At 44.6% G+C, this 20,479-nt stretch overlaps 1 protein-coding gene across 3 annotated transcripts in view; it reads right to left on the minus strand.

Moving 5' to 3' along the window:
* The window catches only part of Cntn4 (contactin 4), a 968,730-nt gene that overhangs the window by 489,067 nt on the left and 459,184 nt on the right, over window positions 1–20,479 (minus strand). For all 3 annotated transcript variants that reach the window (XM_047534796.1, XM_047534794.1, XM_047534795.1), the window contains one exon: window positions 7,652–7,793. In XM_047534796.1, coding sequence (XP_047390752.1) covers window positions 7,652–7,706 — 55 coding nt within the window. In that variant the 5' untranslated portion in view covers window positions 7,707–7,793. The remainder of the gene's footprint in view (window positions 1–7,651; window positions 7,794–20,479) is intronic.

A 20,479-nucleotide genomic window follows, 5' to 3' on the forward strand; every position in this document is an offset into this window, starting at 1 on the left:
ACCCTGATGAGTTTCGGGGAGCCTGTCATGCTAGCTTACCCGGGGTCTTCCCTACGCCAAGCCCCAGATGGATGTCTACCATTGGTACCTGTGCTACAGGACTAGTTGCCGGAAGGCAGACTCTAAATGTCCTGTCACCTGCATGAAAATATACGATGCCACTGGTTTACCGCTGCTACTGCTAATGATGAAGGTGTCAAGACGGACAGCTTTCGGAGGGTTCTGTGTGCACGTGTGTGCTCTCACACACACGCCAATCGAGCTACTTATGAGTCACAGGTAATATGATTATATCCCTCTTGCATAGAGAAGGTTGCACTGCAAACATGTGACAAAGGTAACAGACATGCTGTAGCTCTGCTAAATAACCTTCAACCAATGAAGAAGGACCAGAAACGATGAGCTATATAAAAAGGGTACTGGGGCAGCCATATCGTCACATCATCATGATCATCACCCACATCATCGCCATGTTAGGAACGATGCTTAATTAAGATGCTTAATTAAGAACCCAGTTACATTCTTAGCGATTGGCACGGGCAGGTCCTCGAGCATACGTTAAATGACTCAGTGGACAATCTTTAGCTCACGTTGATGCTGGTTAAATATCAGACACCTTATCAAGAGCAAAGACTCTCATACAATCTCCTGACTCTTCACACAGTCACCCAAATGAACCAAATGCCCTTAATTTGTTCATTTCGTAGATGACAAAACAGGCACCCGGGACGTGGGTGAGGTGCTCCGTCGCACGGCTAGGAAGCAGCGCCCCTCTCAGGAACTGCAGAACTCACACTCTGAACCCGCAGCCCTGCCGCATCTCCAGGTGGCATTTGGGGCATGAGATGAAACACCACAGACTATTCCTGTGTTCACTATGCTCAAGCTTTGAGGCAGCACCAAGACCTTGCATTGCAAGCAGAATTATCAAAGAGCTGGTATCAACCTGATATTAAGAGTATAAACTGTCTTCTCTTCCTGATCGGCTCTATTCAGAGTTTGAGCATTTTATTCTATATGCAGTATGTTTGCCTCTTTTTGTAGTCTTCTGCTGTCTATAAAGCAGGCATACACCTTGGCTGGGCGTAGCTAATGAAGCCATTAATGATTTTTGCTTTAGAAATGGTTTTAAAGTGACTCTTTCTAAAAACACTGTGTTTGTATGCCTCCTCCCAGGTATCCGTGCTTATGGGCATATAAAATCATTGCTAGTCTCTCTATTTACCTCAATGTCCTACTGCTGATGAATATTTTCCCACTGCGAAAATACTGAAATATCTAAATTAAAATTGCAAAGGAGTTTTCCGTTTGTTATTTATTATTTTATTGGCAGGCTTGGCTCCATTTTTTCCTTGAGTTTTTATCACCAGAGTCATTGCTTTTTGATCCAGTTATTAGCTCTCTTCTTGGAGAAATCTTTCCACCACTTGGGCTTCATTTCATGGCCCTGGTATCAGAGAGCACAGAGGAAATAGGAAATTCATGCTTTGGCTTCAGTCAGCGTGATTGCAAATTCGCTGGCAAGCCAGTTTCTTAGAAACAGAAACAATAAAATAAGAGGTCACTGCAGGATGTGCTCTGTGGTCCCTCAATGAAGACTGACATCGCCTCAACTCCCTTTTGATCTTAATTAAATGTTCCTTTCACAAGAACAGAGGCAGCACCAGGTTTGATATATATATATATATCTAGAACTGCGAATTATTTGAACGCTGCCTGATTTTCTGTTTATTCTGGGGGTGGGGGAAAATCAACCATGAGCTATCCTGGAAATTGAAAATGTATACCTGACTGTGCTGGGAAGTCAAGTCTTAAAACTTGACTTCTGAGTCATCTCCCATCACGGTGGGATGTGGGCATCAGGAAGAAGGGAGGGTGTTGGCTGGTCCTGAGCTTCGTGGGAACATTTGGATGAAGTGGAAATGGTAGGCTCATCAGATTCTATCATTGACATCAACAAATACTGGCAAGCGCAACTGTGCCTGTGTACTCTGAGACTCAAGAATGAGCAATCGCCAGGGACAGCCCGCTTCAGTGTTAGTGACAAAGGCTTTCGGATCCCCAAACACCATCTGAAGACCACCAGCGATCATGCTTTCCACGTGCTCTGCTTGTGGGTTCTGGCTTTCGGTTTGCATTTCCTAAATCACAGCTCCCAGCTCCGTACCTCTGATCGACTATCCCCCTGGGGCTCCTCCACTCTCTAGTTTCTGTGAACACACACCAAGATATCAGGATCTAGCCCCATGAATTACACAGGACCCTGTCCCCCACTGCTGGCCCCCAGACGCAGCTGTACGGTGGCATAGATTCTGTGAGCCCATCGACAGAAGGCTGGCATGGGAGAGGAGGCACTTTCTCAAAAGGAGGTAACTGCTGAAGCGGGTAAACCGCGCCACAGAAAGGGGAACACATTTAGCTTCCCCGAAACCAAGAATCAACCGGGAAGGCGGCTGAGGGCTTTTAAAGCCTGCCTGCCTGGTACTGCACATGAGCACACGGACTAGCCGTTTCATCCCGTCTGCCAAAGTCGGCAGATGTGAGCGCAGTCAGCGGCACACGGCAGAGCAGACCAACCATGGGAAACTCCACATTAGCTGGGTAAAATTCCAGACTTCGCTCTATCCCTATCGGCATCCGTTTCTGCCTCTCGGACCATGTGTATGGGTAGAACTGGAAATGTTCAGAGTACAAAGGGACTTTGGAAGTCACCTGTTCCAGCTCCCTGCACAGGGCTATAAACTGAATCTGTTGGGGGATTCCTGCACAGGGAGACAGGACACCGGGAATTAGCAGGAGGAAGTTTTTATTAGTGCCACCACTGGCCCGCTGGATTTCTATCCAAAGGCTGAGCCCCAAACACAGGGCTCACATATGTATATCCTTTGCTAGTTCTTTGATTTACCAAGTCTTTACCTCCCATATAAGGCAACACGCATTCTGATTGAGCATTCTATTTCTGTACTGTAGAATTGCAACAATGTTACAACAGAGTTGTGGAATGTGCCGGCAGATACTGATGGATCCCAGTTATTTTCCACAAATCCTAGCTAGGCAAAATGATTTTGCCCAGCGGCTGATGAGCAACAACATTAGTAAATAGCAAAAACAGAGTAAAATGACCTGGTCGCAAGCCCTAGAGAGTACTTATAGGCATATCCATGCAGTGGTGTGTATCCGTGTTTACCTAAAGACATGCACACATGCACATACATGCATCCAGAGACAGCCGGCACCCAGCCCCTCAGTCACCTCTGTCACCGTGTATTCCCTGTCTGCTTTCTTCCTGATGACTGACTTGACTGACATTAGGCATCTCTCTGCTATTAATTAGTATATGCATGTTTTTTGGGTTTGATCCTCTCAAAAACAGCCTGAGAGAATTGATTTGAGCAGTTCATTTACCTGGGGAGCTGATACAGGAAGCAGAAGTGAAGACAAGAGTAGAAGGAGCCAGAGTGGACATTTAGGACTTAATCCTGTTGGGAATCACCTACAAAAAAGGTGCTTAAGAATCGACTCCCCGGATGACAGGAGACGAAGCAGTTATCCACTGATCACCAGGCCTCCTAGGCTGCGGACTGTCCCCTAGCAGGGCTCTAAGGTGTCATAGTTCCCTGAGCTTGGGGCTTTAAGAAAGACTCCAGGCAGAGAAACACAGACAGGAAAATTCTAGCCCAGCTGGGTGGAAGTTGGAAATGGGTAAGGAGTCTTCCAATAGGATCTGATATAGATTTCCACACATACCAACCAATTTAAACACTTTCCATACTCAAATCTAACTGGGAAAAAAAAAAAAAAAAAAACCTTGTACGCATTAGCCTCACGGGTGGCTCATTCACTGAGTGAGCATGAAAGTAAGTCCAGAATACCTTGTGTCCTGAGGACAGCTGGAAACTCGGAGACCTGCTCTGTCTCCTGACTGGCCATCACGAAGTGTTCGTTCATCCAGGACGTATTTGGTGAACAGCAATTACGTGCCAGGCATTTCCCAAATGCTGGCCGTGTAGCAGTAAATAAAAAAAGACAGAAAGCCAGGCTCAGGGTGCACACCTGTCCAATCCCAGCAGCTTGGAAGGCAGAGTCAGGAGTATCGCCAGTTCAAAGCCAGCCTCAGCAACTTAATGAGGGTCTGAGAAACTGAGCGAGACCCTGTCTCAAATAAAAAAATAAAATAAAATAAAATGGGCTGGGCATGTGGCTCAGTGGTTAAGCACCCCTGGGATCAACCTCTGGTACCAAAAGAGAGAGAGAGAGAGAGAGACACCGAAGTACCTGCCCTAATAAAACTTATAATCTAGTGAGGAAAGTTATCTGTATACAAGCCATCAAATAGATTATTATTCAAGTATTGATAAGAGCTCTGCAGAAAAGTTAAGCAATAGGAGGGGCAGAAGGGATGAGGGGAATACTGCTGTTTGAATTTGTTTACTGTCAGGAAAAGGCTAATTAGGTGACATCTGAGCACAGACCTGCGGAAGGGTAATGGGGGGGCAAAGGCAAGGACACCTTCCACCAAAGGAAAAGTTAGCACAAAGCTCCTAAGGTCTCCAGGTACTCGGCATCGTTTCTGATATCACAAGAGAACCAAACGATTGAAAGAAAGGTTATAAAGCGGGAGACGAGGAACAGAATGGATTTAGATCTTATTCATTAACACCGCAGGAGATCATATGCAAACACATCTCACCACCCCGTGGGACAGTCACACAGGCTGGGAGCCCGGCACAGGTTGGTCTCCTGGGAGAACATATTTTCTCCAGTTTTCCACAGTCGCTGCCATTCTCTATTGCCTGGGACGCTTTCACCTCTTTAAAATTGTTTGCTCGTTTGCTAGTTTCTTGGCTCTTTTGAGTAGTGGTGTATTGGGATGATGGGTTTAAATTACTTAAGGAGGAAATAAATGAAGTCAATTGTTTCAGTGGCTAGAGTTTTATACTACTGGCAGCTACAGGTCTTGTTTTGTTTTGCTTTGTTTGTTTTTAAGCTATGGCTAGAGACGGAGTCTTGCATTGGTTTAAAGAGGAAAACATGGTCACTGTACCAAAAATTATTCATCAATGCTCTCAAATCATGATCAGACCTTATAAAATGCATCCCTAGCAGGATGAGCCTGTTTAAAATATTTGGATCCTCTCTTATTTGGGAAATGATCAGGAAAAGGCTTATTTGAGATTTACTAATTATGGCAAACAAAATAGGCATAAATAGATTCCTTGCCAAACTCACCAAGTGATGTGAGACTCAGGAAGTATAGAAAAATCATGGACAATACACAAAAGGAAAAGAATGAGCAGTTCAGGAAATCTGTACAAAATGCAGTATGTTGAGTGCTATGCAAATTAATGAAATCAAGATGAATAGCAAGAAAACAAAAACATTAATTAAAGCTTGACTTTACCTACACTGAAGGAGGCATATGGTGAGGGAGTATTAATGTCATGTAAAACAGTTCACTAAAAAGCTCACAAAAACAATCAATATACTGATTGCCGACAAATAGCTAAGTGGAAAAAACCAGGATACAGGTACACAGATAAGATTTCCAAGTTTTTCTGAATACAACTGAACGGCTATTTTGGTTCTCAATCCTTTAATTTTTTAAATCTACTCAAGCACACTGGTTGAATGGACACATTGCCTTCATCAAATCCTTAGAAACCGATTCACTCTTTATAGCTTTAAAAATATGATTATTGTTGCTGGGTGTGGTGGCGCAGGCCTGTGATCCCAGTGGTTTGGGAGGTTGAGGCAGGAGGATCATGAGTTCAAAGCAGCCTCAGCAACTTAACGAGGCCCTAAGTAATTTAGTGAGATCCTGTCTCCAAATAAAAAATTAAAAAGGGCTGAAGAGGTTGCTTAGTGGTTAAGTACCCCTGGATTCAATCCCTGGTACCAAAAAAAAAAAAGACTATCATGGAATCATTGTGAGAAGTTCAAGCTGAGAGTCTCAGTGGAACCCTTGTACAGAGTCAGTAGCAGAGATTAGAGCCTGGGACATATTGCTGGGGACAGGGCACATTTAGGTTCTGGGCAGATGAGGGAGGTAAATAGTATCTCTAAAAGAGATGCTAGGATGTTCACAATCATGGAAGAGGGAAGGTATTGCGTACTCAGTCGTAGCGAGAAGGCTGGAATCTGAAGGGAGTGTGTTAGATCACAAGTGCATGACGGTTTACACTAAGAACAGCACAAACTTTCCAGAGCAAATCTGCAACCCTGAACTGGCCAAATGGACAGGAGAGGTCAAAAGAAGGTCTAGTATCGTTGATGGTCAAGATTGCAGCATGATTCAATTTGAGTCTTAGCTCTCACCCACCCCCGGCAAGCTTTGTGACCTTGAGTGAGTTCCTTAACTTCCATTGATGCTTCTGTAATTATATTAATAATGAATAGAATAAAAATAAACAGTGAAGATTTACCTCCCAGGTGTCATGGGAGAGCGAAATGAGATTAAGTGTACCAAGTGCTTAGCACGGTGACTGACAGGGAGTACGTGATTCAGGTCAGTACTATCATCACCAACTTCGATTTTGAAGTAATTGCAGCAGTTGGCTAGAACAGGTGTCGGTAGCTGTAGTTTCCTAGTTGACCGAGTTCTAACAGAGCAAGGGCTTGTCTGTCTTGCTCAGGGTTAAGTTCCCAGATCTCAGCACAGGGGTGGCTCAAGGCTGGCTCATGGGAAGGTACTCAGCAATATTGGAATGAATGTAAGAATATAGATAATGGGGAAGTTGCTTTGTGGAAACGTAAATGTCTTCAGGTGTCCTACTTGTCACTCGACATTCTGAATAACAAAGCAGATCAGCTGCACTCATTTTGAGAAGACTAGGGTTGTGGCTCAGTGGCGGAGCACTTGCCTAGCCTGTGTAAGGCACTGGGTTCGATTTTCAGCCCCACATATAAATAAATGAATAAAATAAAGGTCCATCAACATCTAAAAAAAATTTAAAAAAAAAGAAAAAAAAAAAGAAGACTTAGTAAGATGTACACTATCCCAACATGGAGACCAAGTCCCAGGGCAGGCTGGACTTGCAGTGTATCAACCCTTGATCTAGGCATGTCAATGATAATTGCATGCATCTTCCAGAAAACCAAAAAAGCAATAAACAGCATGATTGTACTTGCATAAGCCTTTTTCTAGTAGTTTGACTGTGGTATATGGTAAAAACTTCCTGCCTACTTTGCTCCATCTAAACTACAGGTGTATTGAAATAAAAGAGTCAGTGTCAAAAGATGAAGTGACATTGTTGAGGAGACAGAAAGAGCCACCCCGGGAAACTTCCATCCACTGGCACCAAAACAGGAAATTCTCCAGACTATATTTTTGGTTTTGTTGCCAATATCTCTGTGCACCTGAGCAGCAGAATGAACACAAATAACAACTTTTTGACCAAATAATGGCCCCCCAATGACTCTGAGAGGACCAAATAGAGAGCCAGGACATCAATGTCTGTCTCTGCAACGGGACAATGCAAAGAACCCCCCAAAGCCCGCCAGGAAGGAGCCTTGGACGGTGTCAGCAAAGGCCAGTCAGTGTGGCCGCACTGTGGTGATGTTTCCCACGGCCGTCCAGAGCACAGGCTCACGTTCGAATCAGCGTGAAATACGGTGGCGTTTTTGATCAAAAAGTTTCGAGACCACACCCTACCTGCCAGACACGACATGAAAGATTGCAGGACCAGTAGTTCCCATGGCAACCTCATCTTCGGTTTCCGAGGTCAAAGGAGTTCCGAGTCCAGGAACGCGCGGAGAGAGTGGATGCTCCTTTCAGGTTCTGTCCAACCTTTACTCTGCGGAAGGGAAGAGACACTGGAATGAGATTCAGGAAGGTTTCTCCTGGTGGTCTCTGCACATTTGCCTTCGTGTGAACATAAATAAAACTCACTTGGGGAAGAGTGTTTACTGGAGGTGAAGAAAGAAGCACTTTAAGTTGTGGATACCAAGCCAATAAACCTATTGCTTCCTTCCAAATAACAGGTGGCCCCCCACTGGATCTGGCATGTCCCAGTGGCCACCAAGGGAAGACAAGACTTGCTTGCTACTAGGTGCGAAGGCAGAGAGCTGGTCTGTGGTTTACTAGGTCTTTCCCCACCTTCTGGAGGTCAGTCCTGGTTCTTATTTATCTCCCAAGCAATCACAGACTCCCCCAAAACAAATTCAGAAAAATTGTCACAGAACAAAGAAGACAGGGTTAATTTTGGTGGACTTGAAGGTGATACTCCAGATTTTTTAGAATGGAATTCTGCCTGGGGAAAGTGATGACTCTGTCGCTTTAACGTATCTTGTCTGGTGGTCTGGGTTTTGTTTTTAAAATATGCTGTGGTCTGAGTGTGTTCCCCAAAACTTCAGGTGTGGGCAGCTTGGTCTCCATTGTGGTGAGTAGGAGATGGTGGGCCCTTTAAGAGGCGGGGCTTGGTGGGAGGTGATTAGGTCGTTGGGGGAGCTGCCCTCAGGAGGGATTATGGTGGCCCTCCTGGGACTCCTGAGTTCTCATGACAAGAGGAGGAGCCCAACTCCTGAGTTGCTCTGGCCTTTCTGCCTTTTGATGGAATTGCTAGGTCTCACATGCACCCCCCTTACCCACTCTAGGGTCCTTGGCAGAGCCTGTGCCATGCCAGACCTTCAGTCTCTGGGAATATGAGCTGCATGTATGTTCTTTTCTTCCTAAGTAGCCTGCCTCAAGTATTTCATTATAGCAAGGGAAAGCTGACTGATTCAAAGTGCACCAGAAATACACAGCTCTGCTGCCCACGGACAGAACTCCTACCAAGTCTGAGTAGCTGTCTCCTTAGCTCACTGGAGAAACCCAGAGCATGAACAAAAACAGTAATTGGCCCATGAGTCAGGAATCTTCCAACAGGAGAATCCTGAGGTAAAGCGAAGTGACTTTTTTTGTGGACTAAAAGCTACACAGCATGTAAGCGGGTGCGTGAGGCAGGCAGCCTGACCTTGGTATTCTGGAGGGCACGGGCATGTCCTGGATGAAAGGGACACATGTTCCTCAGTCCAAGCAGATGGCAAGCGTAAGGGGCACAGGTTTAGGGCGGCAGGAAAGAAAAGGTGAAAATAGTATTGTGTTTTGCAAATCTACATACTGGGCATCAGATTAAAAAATACTCTTTCAACATGGTGAAGTTCAAACAAGGCCAAACTGCGATCTGTTGCCGGAGGTTTACAACGTGACCTTGGAAAACAGTCGTGCTTCCTCTCGCCCGCCCGGCCTCCTCCCGTCCTGCCTGCAGCCAGCTAGGCACAGATGCACTAACCGGGCACCTTCTGCTTGCCAGACGTAAGGGACCCACCCAGAGGAGCAAGGCGCATCTCCACCCTCCAGGATCTCATGCTCCGGTGGGGAGAGGGATCCACAACTTCATATAATTGCAAAACGACACGACATTATCAAGGAAGGGAGAAACTTCATGGCTTAAGAGTCTCCATCAAGGAGATGTGCTCCCAAGGGGGTGAGAAAGATGAGCCTTCCCATCAGTAAGCAGGATCAGGAGACTGGATTCCATTTACAACTCTGTTATTTTTTCTTTTTCTTTTTTTTTGGTGCACTGTGGATTGAACCCAGAGGCACTTAACCGCTCAGCCGCATCCACAGCATTGTTTTGTTTGTTTGTTTTTGGAGACAGGGTCTCACTAAGTTGCTTAGGGCCTAAGTTGCTGAGGCCGGCCTTGAACTTGCAATCCTCTTGCCTGAGCCTCCCGAATTGCTGAGATTGCAGGTTTGTGCCACGTCACCTGGCTTTCTATGTACAACTCTGGCCGTAACTCATTGTGAGATCCTGGGTTTGCCAACCCTACTACCCCATTTCTCTCTAAAAGTCATTTTAAGAGAAACTTCCTAATTCAGTAAATGAAACTTCTTTGAAAATGATACAGCAACATATATTTCCAGTCAGTCTTATTCTTTCATTCTCGGTACATTTTAACTATTTTTTTAAATAATTAATAAGAGTTTAGAAATTGACAAAAATCGTATGGATGTCTGGTGTGTATATTGGATATGTATTGATTGTGGAAGTCCCGATATTTTAGTATTTTCAGATCATAGTAACTTGGGGCTTCTCGCCTCGCTCTCACTGATGTGACAAACTCTAAGCAAACACAGGCTTACCTGAAAACATAGACCAGCACACCCTATTGATGGAGGGCCCTGAGCAATAAATTTATACCACGTAGTCACTGAAAGGCCTCTGTGGTTACCAGGAAGCCAACAGAAAGTGAAGTGCCACCTTCAGAGAATGGGCCCCCTTTCCGGGCCCTTAAGTAGCTCAGGACTCAAACATTAGACCTAACATGCTGTGCATACAGAAGGAACCCTAGACCTCTCATCTGCTGATGTGACCGAAAGCGAGTGGCGTCTCTGATTGGCTTTGCTGAGATCCTCTTCTGACATTCATGGTGCTGAGTCCATTTTAGATAAACAGGATGTGCCGATCAATGAGAACTATTAATGTCTTAAGCAAATGATCGGGGTATTAATAATTCATTTTGCTAGGGAAATACCATCTCGGATCTTGAGATTGATCTACAATGTTAAGCAGTTTCTCAAAACAATTAAAATTACCTTCGGAAATGTATCTAGTTACAGGATAGAGATTTGATTCATGATAGGATACGGTTCTGCAGCGTAGGTTTTGTTAAAAGCCGTAGATTTTTCAAGGATGGGGAAATTCGAGCATCCTATCGACATTTATTTACATCCAGGTAGGGAAGATTGGCCCTCATGCTCAGAAATAACAGGGTCCTGGACAGGCATTTGGTGGGGAGCATTACCAATGCGCCAGGTTTTCTGAAGGGGGTCTGAAGATTCATGCATCTCAGGTGGAACTGTGATACACGATACCATGTTTTATGATTTCAGTGTTCCTGCCAGAACCAGAAAGAAAGGTACAGGATGAGCAGAGAGTTATGGGAGCTATAGATCTCCCAGCAGCTCTGAGCTCTCTCTGGTTTATGGGAAGGTGTCTATAACAAAGGTAGTAGACTCAGCACTAACTTGGAGTTAGTCTCAGGCCTAAGCCTGAGACTCATAAATCCTGTGGACGAAACCAAAGGATGAGACAGAACTTGGTTTCTTTCTCTGCCTTAGCATCCTCTTCTAAGCCAGAAGAGGATGATTAACTGAATTCTACTTTGTGTGTGTGTGTGTGTGTGTGTGTGTGTGTGTGTGTGTTGGGGGGGGGCGGGTGCACATTTTTACACAGCAAAATTTCTTGCCACCCTTCAAAAAACCTGACATTAATAGTCCCACTGAAGATCTTAGTTTTATAAAAGACCAGGGGCGGGGCGGGGGAGCAGCATTTAGTTTTCCATTAAGAGCCCTCGTTTGTGGGAATCTACACGTACAGCTGGGTCATGGAAGTATCTACATCGTACTTTGCCCAATTAAAATTCTGCTGGTATCCAAACAGAGAAGAGTGTTCATCACTCAGCACAGGGAATGCCAGGTTTTGCAGGGACAGAGGCAAGAGAGGCCTGGGCCTAGTTCTTTGCTGAGCTCACACTTGACTTGTTCAGAGGCAAATAAACCAGTGACTAAAATTCAGGGCAAAGTGTTTAAAACAATGTATTAAGTACAAGGTGCTAAGAAGCACAGGGGTATCATGTAACTGGGCTGGGAGGTGGGTGGGGGCCAGGGCTTTAAGAAAGCTCTCCAAAGGAGCTGCTTGAACCGAGTCTTCCAGGATTAATCAGAGGGACAAAAGGTATTCAAAGCCCGGTGACATGGAAATCACACAGGCAAGAAGCTCTGAGGGTGCTCAGGTTACAGAAATCCCAGACAGTGAAAAGCTCAGTGGCCAAGCTCCTTCTGCAGACTCCTTCTCCAGCTGTGCCGTGCATCTGTAAAGTAACTGCAGTGATTACACCTTCCATTCTCATTGCAAGGCTGAGTGTCAACAGAAGGCTCAGAGCCTGGCACCCCGCATGGAGTTGGCACTTGGTAGCCCTCCTTGGCAGAGGGACTGCGGTCAGGAGTCAGGGTCTGATAAGAAAAGAGGGCAAAAGCTAAGTCAGAACCTGGTTCCTCATCAGCCTCCGTCGTGAATTAACGATTTGGGACTTGATTTTGAAAGGCAGAAGGAAGCGTGGGCATGACTTTCAACAACAAAAGGACCCCAACACATCTGAGGTCCCCGTATCCTTTACAAGCAATACCAGAAGCACTGAACATCCATGTTCTCTTTCTGTTTATTTTTTTTATCTCCTCTGCTCAACAGTTAATCACATCTCCCATGGCTAAGTATGCATCCGATTCAGAGTCCATTTTTCAAGGTCTCCTAACAGGAAGACAAGGAGGGAGAACACTGGGTTTGGAATTAAGCACACTGAGTTCTTTCTTCCTGATTCTGCTACAAATTGAAAAGCACTGCGAAAAACCAGTTCATCTGCGTGAACATGTCTGCTTGTCTGCATGCTGCGGATTGTTCTGGAAGCCCTGATCCTCCTCTCCAGTCTGTTGGAAAGGGCAACAGACACCTTTTGTAAATGAGTCATTATTACTATAGTTTAGTTTCAGATTCAAATTCAGCTCCTGTCCTGTGCCTACTAAATACATTTTTAATTTTATGAAAGTAGGGATCTCTGTTTTCCTCATTGCTGCGTAAGACACACATAGGATAATGAACGGCGAGAGTAGACAGTCCATAAAGGGTTTATCCAAAGACGGAATCCACGTACCTGACGCCCATCATGGATCTACTCTGTACCTTAACGCTCACTTCATCGCGACCCTGGGGGTCAGACATCACCATGTTCTATCAAGTCACAGCTTTGGAAATTAGAATATGGAGCCCGTGGAACTTGTCCAAGGTCAAACACCCAGAAATCCTCTAAGTCAGTCCTTAAATCCAAGTCTCCCTCCTTCAAGGACGGAACATTTTGCTAAGAGCAACCGACTCTGCTGAAACCAGTGGTCTTTTAAAGAGCGACAGCACATCCCAATGACACCTCTTTCCCTAACTCTGCTTTTACGTTGCCTCTCGCCAGTGTGTATTTCGAAGTCTTCATGTGACAGCGTGACCGTAAGTTCTTCTCCTCAAGTGTTAAGAACAACGCGGGCATTGTTTTCTCGCTAATTATTATTTAGAGGGCTGCCACTCTTGAAGCAGGAATTTTAAAAAGGATCATCCCCAGCTCCCAGTTGTAGAGCGGAGCATTTTCTAACTCTGCAATTAGCTAATGAGGGGTGCAGTCAATCACAATGGTACAGAGGCAAAGAACAGAACAGAAAGCAAGACCCCCAACAGGCCTCCCCAGAAAGCAGGGTGCCAATCATTTCAAAGGAAAATGGCAGATGGTCAAATATTAATGCTCCATCAGCCGAGAGAAACTTATTGAGAGCCCATTATTCAAATACTAATATGCAGAATACCAAGTTATGGGTCAAGGATTCTGGGTACAAGGACACTAGAAATTCAACTGGATAGAAAAGATGATTGACAATACAAGTTAGTTTATAAATCAGATGAGGAGTACAGATAGCCTGCACTTCCTGTGGTGATGGTCGCTGGCCTACAGGTTCTTCCTGGATATTCAAAATTCAGATTATATCAGTTAATTAGTTTACTAGATTTCTCTGGGTTCCTACCTAAAACAAGAGGAGCAGTGCCCATCTTGGATTGCAATAAGTAGTCTGTCAGGAACGGTGAGAAAATAAAAGTTGCTTGGTCTGTCTCGTTGGACTGCTTGTGCTCAGCGGGTGAAGAGCATAAAAGAAGATATAGACGGCACAGTGGTGCTCTCGGGCAATCCCAGCAGCTCGGGAGGCTGAGGCAGGAGGATTGCGAGTTCAGAGCCAGCCTCAGCAAAAGCGAGGTGCTAAGCAACTCAGTGAGACCCTGTCTCTAAGTAAAATATGCAATGGGGCTGGATGTGGCTCTGTGGCCAAGGGCCCCTGAGTTCAATTCCTGGTACCAAAAAAAAAAAAAAAAAAAAAAAAAAAGAGAGAGAGAGAGAGAGAAAGAGAGAAAGAGACATAAAAGGCTGGGTAATGTGTCTGGGAAGACAACCTATTAAGAGGTACATACACATCCGATGGAATTCCTTCCTTAGATCCTACCCAACGGCTGATTTAGACTATTTCTATCAAGATCACATCTCAGAGCCCTTGATGAATGATGGAAGGTGAACTAGGGTGAATGAATCATCTACCCTCCCCATTTGTAAAGGCTTTCTAGGCAAAATGGCGTCTTCCACTCGTGACAGATCCAAATAGCAACACCATGATTTTATTAGGCAGAAACTCGGTGGAATTAAAGCCAGCTAGCCAATACTTCATCAGTTCAATTCTTCAAGGATCTCTTTTACACAGAAAGCCTACAGAGTTGTACAGAGCTCATGTGAAAATGATGATACCAAAGTGTTTTCAGGTACCTACCCACTACCAACTTCTGAATACCCTTCCCCCACAGAAAACTTCATTCTACTTTACTGTTGGGTCTCTGCTAGGCAAAAGTCCACCTTTAAAACGGGAAATAACCCTACAAATCAGTGTGGTATTTCCAAAGATCACCGGATGAAGATTCAGAGTACCTGGGTTCGGGACGCAGTGTTATAATTTACTTTCTGGGCAAGTTTCCTCATCAATAAGAGGTGGTTGGGCCAGATTGTTGTGTAGTATTCCTGAGACTCTGAAGTCTATCAGTCTAGGAGAGAAAGACTGAATAGCCAAATGCATTTAATTAGCTAAATTAAGAGTGACTACCAAAGCCACATGAGGCTTCTAACAATGCTCCATATGACATCAGTTTCCCATATCCATCCCATCCATCAGGGTTAAGATATTAAGAGATATTGCTTTTAAATTCCACATATGATACTGTTACAGGAAACTTAATCCCAAGCCACAAATACATATCCACTATCCATAGCTCCAAGAAGGAATCAATGTATTGCCTTTTACATTTTTATTTGATTTTTACTTGTATTAAAGGAACATGTGAACACAGCCTACTCTCTCTCCCCTGAAGGAACTACTTCTGCAGAGTTCACTCACTGTGTTTCTGGTATTTCAATACTGACAATTTTTTAAAAAATGCTTATGCTAATACAGATTGATTCTTTTGCTCCTCCATGTGATTATTTTGTGGATAATAATTCACTTGTTTAGTATAATCACTGCCAATGAAGAATACACATATACCTTGCTTTACTGGTCTTCAAATTTAGTTATATCATATAATTTGCTTAGTAATTTTTAGGTTGAGCCCCAAGTAGTACTGCTTATATTTCTCTTTGGGTAGTCATTCTTTTTTCCCTTGTAGTTAAAAATTTTGTCTTTATTTGCTTAGGTTTCTATGAATATATCACAAATCCATCTCAAATGCACTACTACACTGACTGTTTTCTAGATGACCCAACACATCTTGTAATGTATCTTTAAATAAGTATGACTTACTTGGGACATAGAGATATTGAACACTTTTAACAGTCCATCTGCAAAACAAATACATGTTTGAAGCCTTCTAACCCTGCTTGGTTGGAAACAGAGAAGCCACGTCTTCCAAGCTGTGATTTTCTTCACAACTATCCATATATATGAACTCTTCGTGCCTGGGGAGTGTCCATTACAACAAGGTAGTAAGCCCACAGCATACAAAGATAAGCGGTCAAACTTCCAAATGATGTTGGAGACAGTGTAAGGAGAGAACATGGTACAGAATGATTGAGGAAATGGTAAGAAGCAGACGTCACTCAGTCACCACATAGCAGTCATCTCAGTATGGTGTCTCAACTCATATCATCTTTAGAATAATTCTTAAGAAGAGACAACAATATTATTTCCATTTTATAGGTTATCAAAAATTTCCCCTGGTGAGGCTTAGTGGAGGCAAGACTTTATCTCTGAACTTTTTTTCCCCTTCATTTACTAAGTTCTGTTTTACATATTGGTATGCACCCATTTTATATGCTGTTATGGTTGAGGTGTCCCCCAAAAGCTCACATGTGAGACAATGCAAGAAGGTTTGGAAGAGAGATATTGGGGTTATAGCCTCAACCTGGTCAGTGAATGAATCCCTGATGGTATTAACTGAGTGGTAACTGGAGGCAGGTGGGGTGTGGCTGGAGGAGGTGAGAACTGGCTTTGGGGTACATATTTTGTATCTGGAGAGTGGAGTCTCTCTCTCTCTGCTCTCTGCTGATGTGAGCTGCTTCCCTTTGCCACACTCTTCGCCATGATGTTCTGCCTCAGCTGGAGCCCGGAGGAATGGAGCCAACCTTCCATGGACTAAGACCTCTGAAACCGTGAGCCTCCAAATAAACTGTTCTTCCTCTACAATTATTTTGGTGGGGTCCTTTAGTCACAGCAGCAAAAGAAGCTGCCTAAAAGCATGCCGATATACATCCATAGAGCTGCGGTTGGATGAGATTTTATAACAGTCATCTCACAATTAGTACCAGCAACGCACTGGCTATTTCAATCACTCCACAATGAACCCTGAAGTTTGACTCCAGAGCGTGAACACTGGACCGCTCTGTGGAACTTTCCCACCTAGCCAGATGTAGAGTGATCATCAGAACAGCAGGCAACTGCAATACATTAAATGCACCGTGCTTTCCTCTCTAGGTCGGGGGCTTCTCAGACACCGCGCCCTGGTTTCGAGTGGTGTTCCCACACCTCTGCACTCTTGTTAGAGTAAAAACAGGAACACAAGTAGATCACAGCCCGAGACGGGAACATGCCCGGCCCCTCCACCCTCCCTTGGCTTTCTGAGGGACAACAGCACTAATCGATTATGGCAGTCTCTCCTGCTTAGCCCGAGGGCAGCCCCAGAATCTTCTCAAGGTAGCATTTCAAGCAGACACGACACAGTCCATGCAGGTGGCAGGTAAAATACAAACCCCTTGGGTGGTGGGCTGACTGACTTTAGAATGGCACCAGCCAGGGGTAAGCCCCAGCTTGGCCCGTTAGCTGTTGACCTGGGGCAAGTTATTTAACCTCTGTTAGCTTCACTCTCCACTTCGGCAAAGCGATGGTGGAGATGTTCTCAAAGAGAAGAGGAGAGAAAAATCTTCAGAACTGGATTCTGCTAGAAAGAAACAGCTGAGCGTGGCCGGGGTGGAGGAGCTATTTGGGAGACAGGATAGACAAGAGATGGAAGCAGAGGGCGCCCAGGGAAAGATTCTGGGTATTCGAGGAGAATGGACCAGGGGGGCTTGGGGTCAAGGGCACGGCCAGCCAGGGCTCTCCCAGCCATGCCTCCCAGGTTTGGGGAGCCACCTTTCTGTCCTGAAACTGCTGGAGGAGGAAAGGATTTCTTAGCAACCGTCTCACATGTGTTTGCCTTCTGCCCAGCGGAGCTGTGCCCAGCGCCAATTCTGCTAAACGCCCAAATAAATCACTGTTAATGAAGCAGGACGCACACAGACAGCAACAGGCAGGTGTTAATCACCCCAACCAAAGAAGAGCGGAAGGTAAGCGCGGGACACTCCAGTACCGCATGCACCGGGTGTCAGATGCCAAGAGGCAGGAACCGTTGGACTCTGAAGAGTTTTTCTGGAATGCAGCTGGTGGGGAAGTAGGACCCGCCAGTATATTCATCATGACACACGGCTTGCCGAGTGCTCGGACAGCCACATCAGACAGCCGGCGGCCTCACAGAGTCTGTTCCGATTTAATCAGGAGCAGAAATAAGATTTCCAACTTAAAACACAAAATTATGAGAGTCTGTACCAAAGGGCGGACTAAGCAAAATCTGCAATACTCGACCCTTGAGGAGCAAATTATCAACTGACACCTAGACACCGAAGTGGGACATGATAGTGCAGGAAATAAGACAGGGCCTGCCTGCTCGAGATTATTTTATTCTAATAGGGGAAGGACCAATAGAATACTACAAAGAAGCTGAAAGAGTGAACAAGTGCATTAAAGGTGTTTGTCAAGCATATATGTGGTCTTTAGAGATAGACCTAGGTTCAATTCTAGACTTTTCTTTTTGGTACTGGTACTGAACCCAGGTTGTTCTACCACTGAGCCACATTCCCAGCCCCTCTCATTTTTCATTTGGAGACAAGGTCTTGTGAAGTTGCTGAGGCTGGCCTCTGACTTGTGATCCTCCTGCCTCAGCCTCCCGAGTTGCTGGGATTACAAGCATGCATCACCACCAGGTCTGGCTGGAATCTTGATTTTTATATCTACTACGTGTATGGTTTTACACGAGTTATTTCTGATCTTCATCTAGCAAATGAAGACATTGCCACTGAATTCCAAAGTTTACAGAGAAATAAACAGGATGATCCGTGTAGAAGGGTTATTGCCATACTGTAGGTGGAGTCTGGGGACATAAGCCCTAGACGCTTACTGAAGCCATAATATGGGCTCTGTATGTGTAGCCTTCTTGGTGAATGGCAACCACATCCTGCATTCCATATGAGCTATTTGTGACAAAACTAAATATCATAAAAATATCTGTGTAATACCCACACTGTATCAGGCACTGGGTATCACACCAAAGTGAGCCATGGCCTTTCCTCAGGGAGGTTATATTCCTGTGCAATTGCAAGGGTTATTTTTCCCATGAATGCTTTGTTTTAAAAAAATGGTTAAATTCTTATTTTTGAAAACCAGGGTAACTTTCCCCAAAGCACAACTCAGGATCATTGCCCTTTAGTCCACGGCTGCATGCAAAATTTGGCCTCTTTCGATTTCATTTGATACATACAAATTTTTATATAGTATGGAATGATTTTCTATCCATCGGCTTCCTGAAAATTCAAAAGAACGATGGAGGCAAGCCCTTGCTTCCATTCTCCCGTCTCTTGCAGGGAAATCTGAATCCGAGGCATGAGCTAAACCAGAATGATAAAAATGACAAGCTCCCCTTTACTTGGGCCAGCCAGTGACAGCCTCAGGTCTTCCACAGATTATCCCAGGCTCCCAATTACTTGGGGAGGTAGGTCTATGATTATTGCCGGGTGTCGTGGAGAAAAGTGGGCTACTTCTTCTATGTAACTCCCCGGTTTACTTCTAGGCTTGGAAGTGGCCAATTTCTTCTGATCATATTGCAATAGGGCAGACAGCACTCACATTCAAAACGAAAACAGAGCCAGAAGCCGCAAACCTCTTAGTGAGGGTTGCCTTCCCTGCACAGGTAGAGATACTTCATCATCAGATGTAAACTCATGACCCTGAATTGTAGCATCTGGTTCCAAAATTATGAGGTCAAGGGACACCCCCCCATCCTCCAACCATTATATGAACAGCAGAAATTAGGCAGGTGACCATTTTTCAAGTTATTTATTGCTGGTATCAATGGGTGGTCCTCCACTGACTTAGTTTAATAGCTAAAATAGGTCGCAAGGAATGAAAGTTTTCTTTGTTGAATCGGACTGACTTAGGTCAAATCGGGCAAACACCGGCTGGTTCCGAGAGAACCAGATTTCAGGCCTGAATCGTCACGTGCCGAACAGATGTCCCCGCAGCTTTGGGTGTGAAATGAGCCCAAGCCGCCAATCTACTTTTAACTTTTCTATTTATGTTATTTAAAATGCCACAGAGTGATCACTTCCAGTTATGAAGTGACTCTGATCGAAGTCTCTCCAAAGGACAGCGAATAAATCCTTACCACCATGGCTGGGAAGAGCATTAGGTTTGAACATACTAATTGTTTAGCAGGGAAACTGAGTCATAAAGGATACAGTGGCCACATGCTATTCGGTACATTAAGAAATGCACATGCCTTTGTTTAAAGGCAGCATTGGGGCCGAATACTAATTTTTCATTGAGGAAAGTCAGCAGACGTCATCTGAACCAGGGTTCAATCCTGGCCCCACCAGGGAAGGCACAAGGGCTTCATGAACCCTTCCGTGTGGCCCACTGGGAAGGACACACGGCTCTTCGCGGGCACTTGCCAAAGGTGCACAACCTCCATCTTTTCATGAGCTCCCTTCAGATATTCAGGGATATTCTGCAACATAACTGCCTTGAAGTTTGCAAAATTGCTAAGACAGCAAAAGAGAGGAAAGACTAATTTTTACAGACTGGAGGACGGTGAGAAAAAGAAATACTACCAACAGTGAGCTTCTGAATAAGAACCTGGAAGAGAACCTCAACACTAGTGGAAGAAGAATTCTACTTCAAATAAGGTCTGCTGTTTAGTTAACATACATCAGTGTCAATGTCCTGTTTTTTATTGCTACATATTATACCAACTTCAGCAGAACCAGGGTAAAGGACATTCTGTACCATTTTTTGCATGTTTATAATTACTTCAAAACAATACTAATGATGCATAAATGACTTCCTAGCCTGAGAACCAGCTTTTTCATGTCTTTACTGGAGCTGATTTTATGAAAGTGGAGCTATCCCGCCTGAAAGATGCACACATACATCGTATGTCTGGGGTTTGCAGGATTATTTCCAGAAAAAGTCCAAGAAGCCCACGTCTGCCTATGGAAAATGACATGGTCAGAAGAAAACTGATATGAAATGACAAACGAATGGATTTCCAAGGTGGAATTGTTATCA

This window comes from Sciurus carolinensis, chromosome 19 (genome assembly GCF_902686445.1).
Source record: "Sciurus carolinensis chromosome 19, mSciCar1.2, whole genome shotgun sequence".
NCBI classification, from domain to species: domain Eukaryota; kingdom Metazoa; phylum Chordata; class Mammalia; order Rodentia; family Sciuridae; genus Sciurus; species Sciurus carolinensis.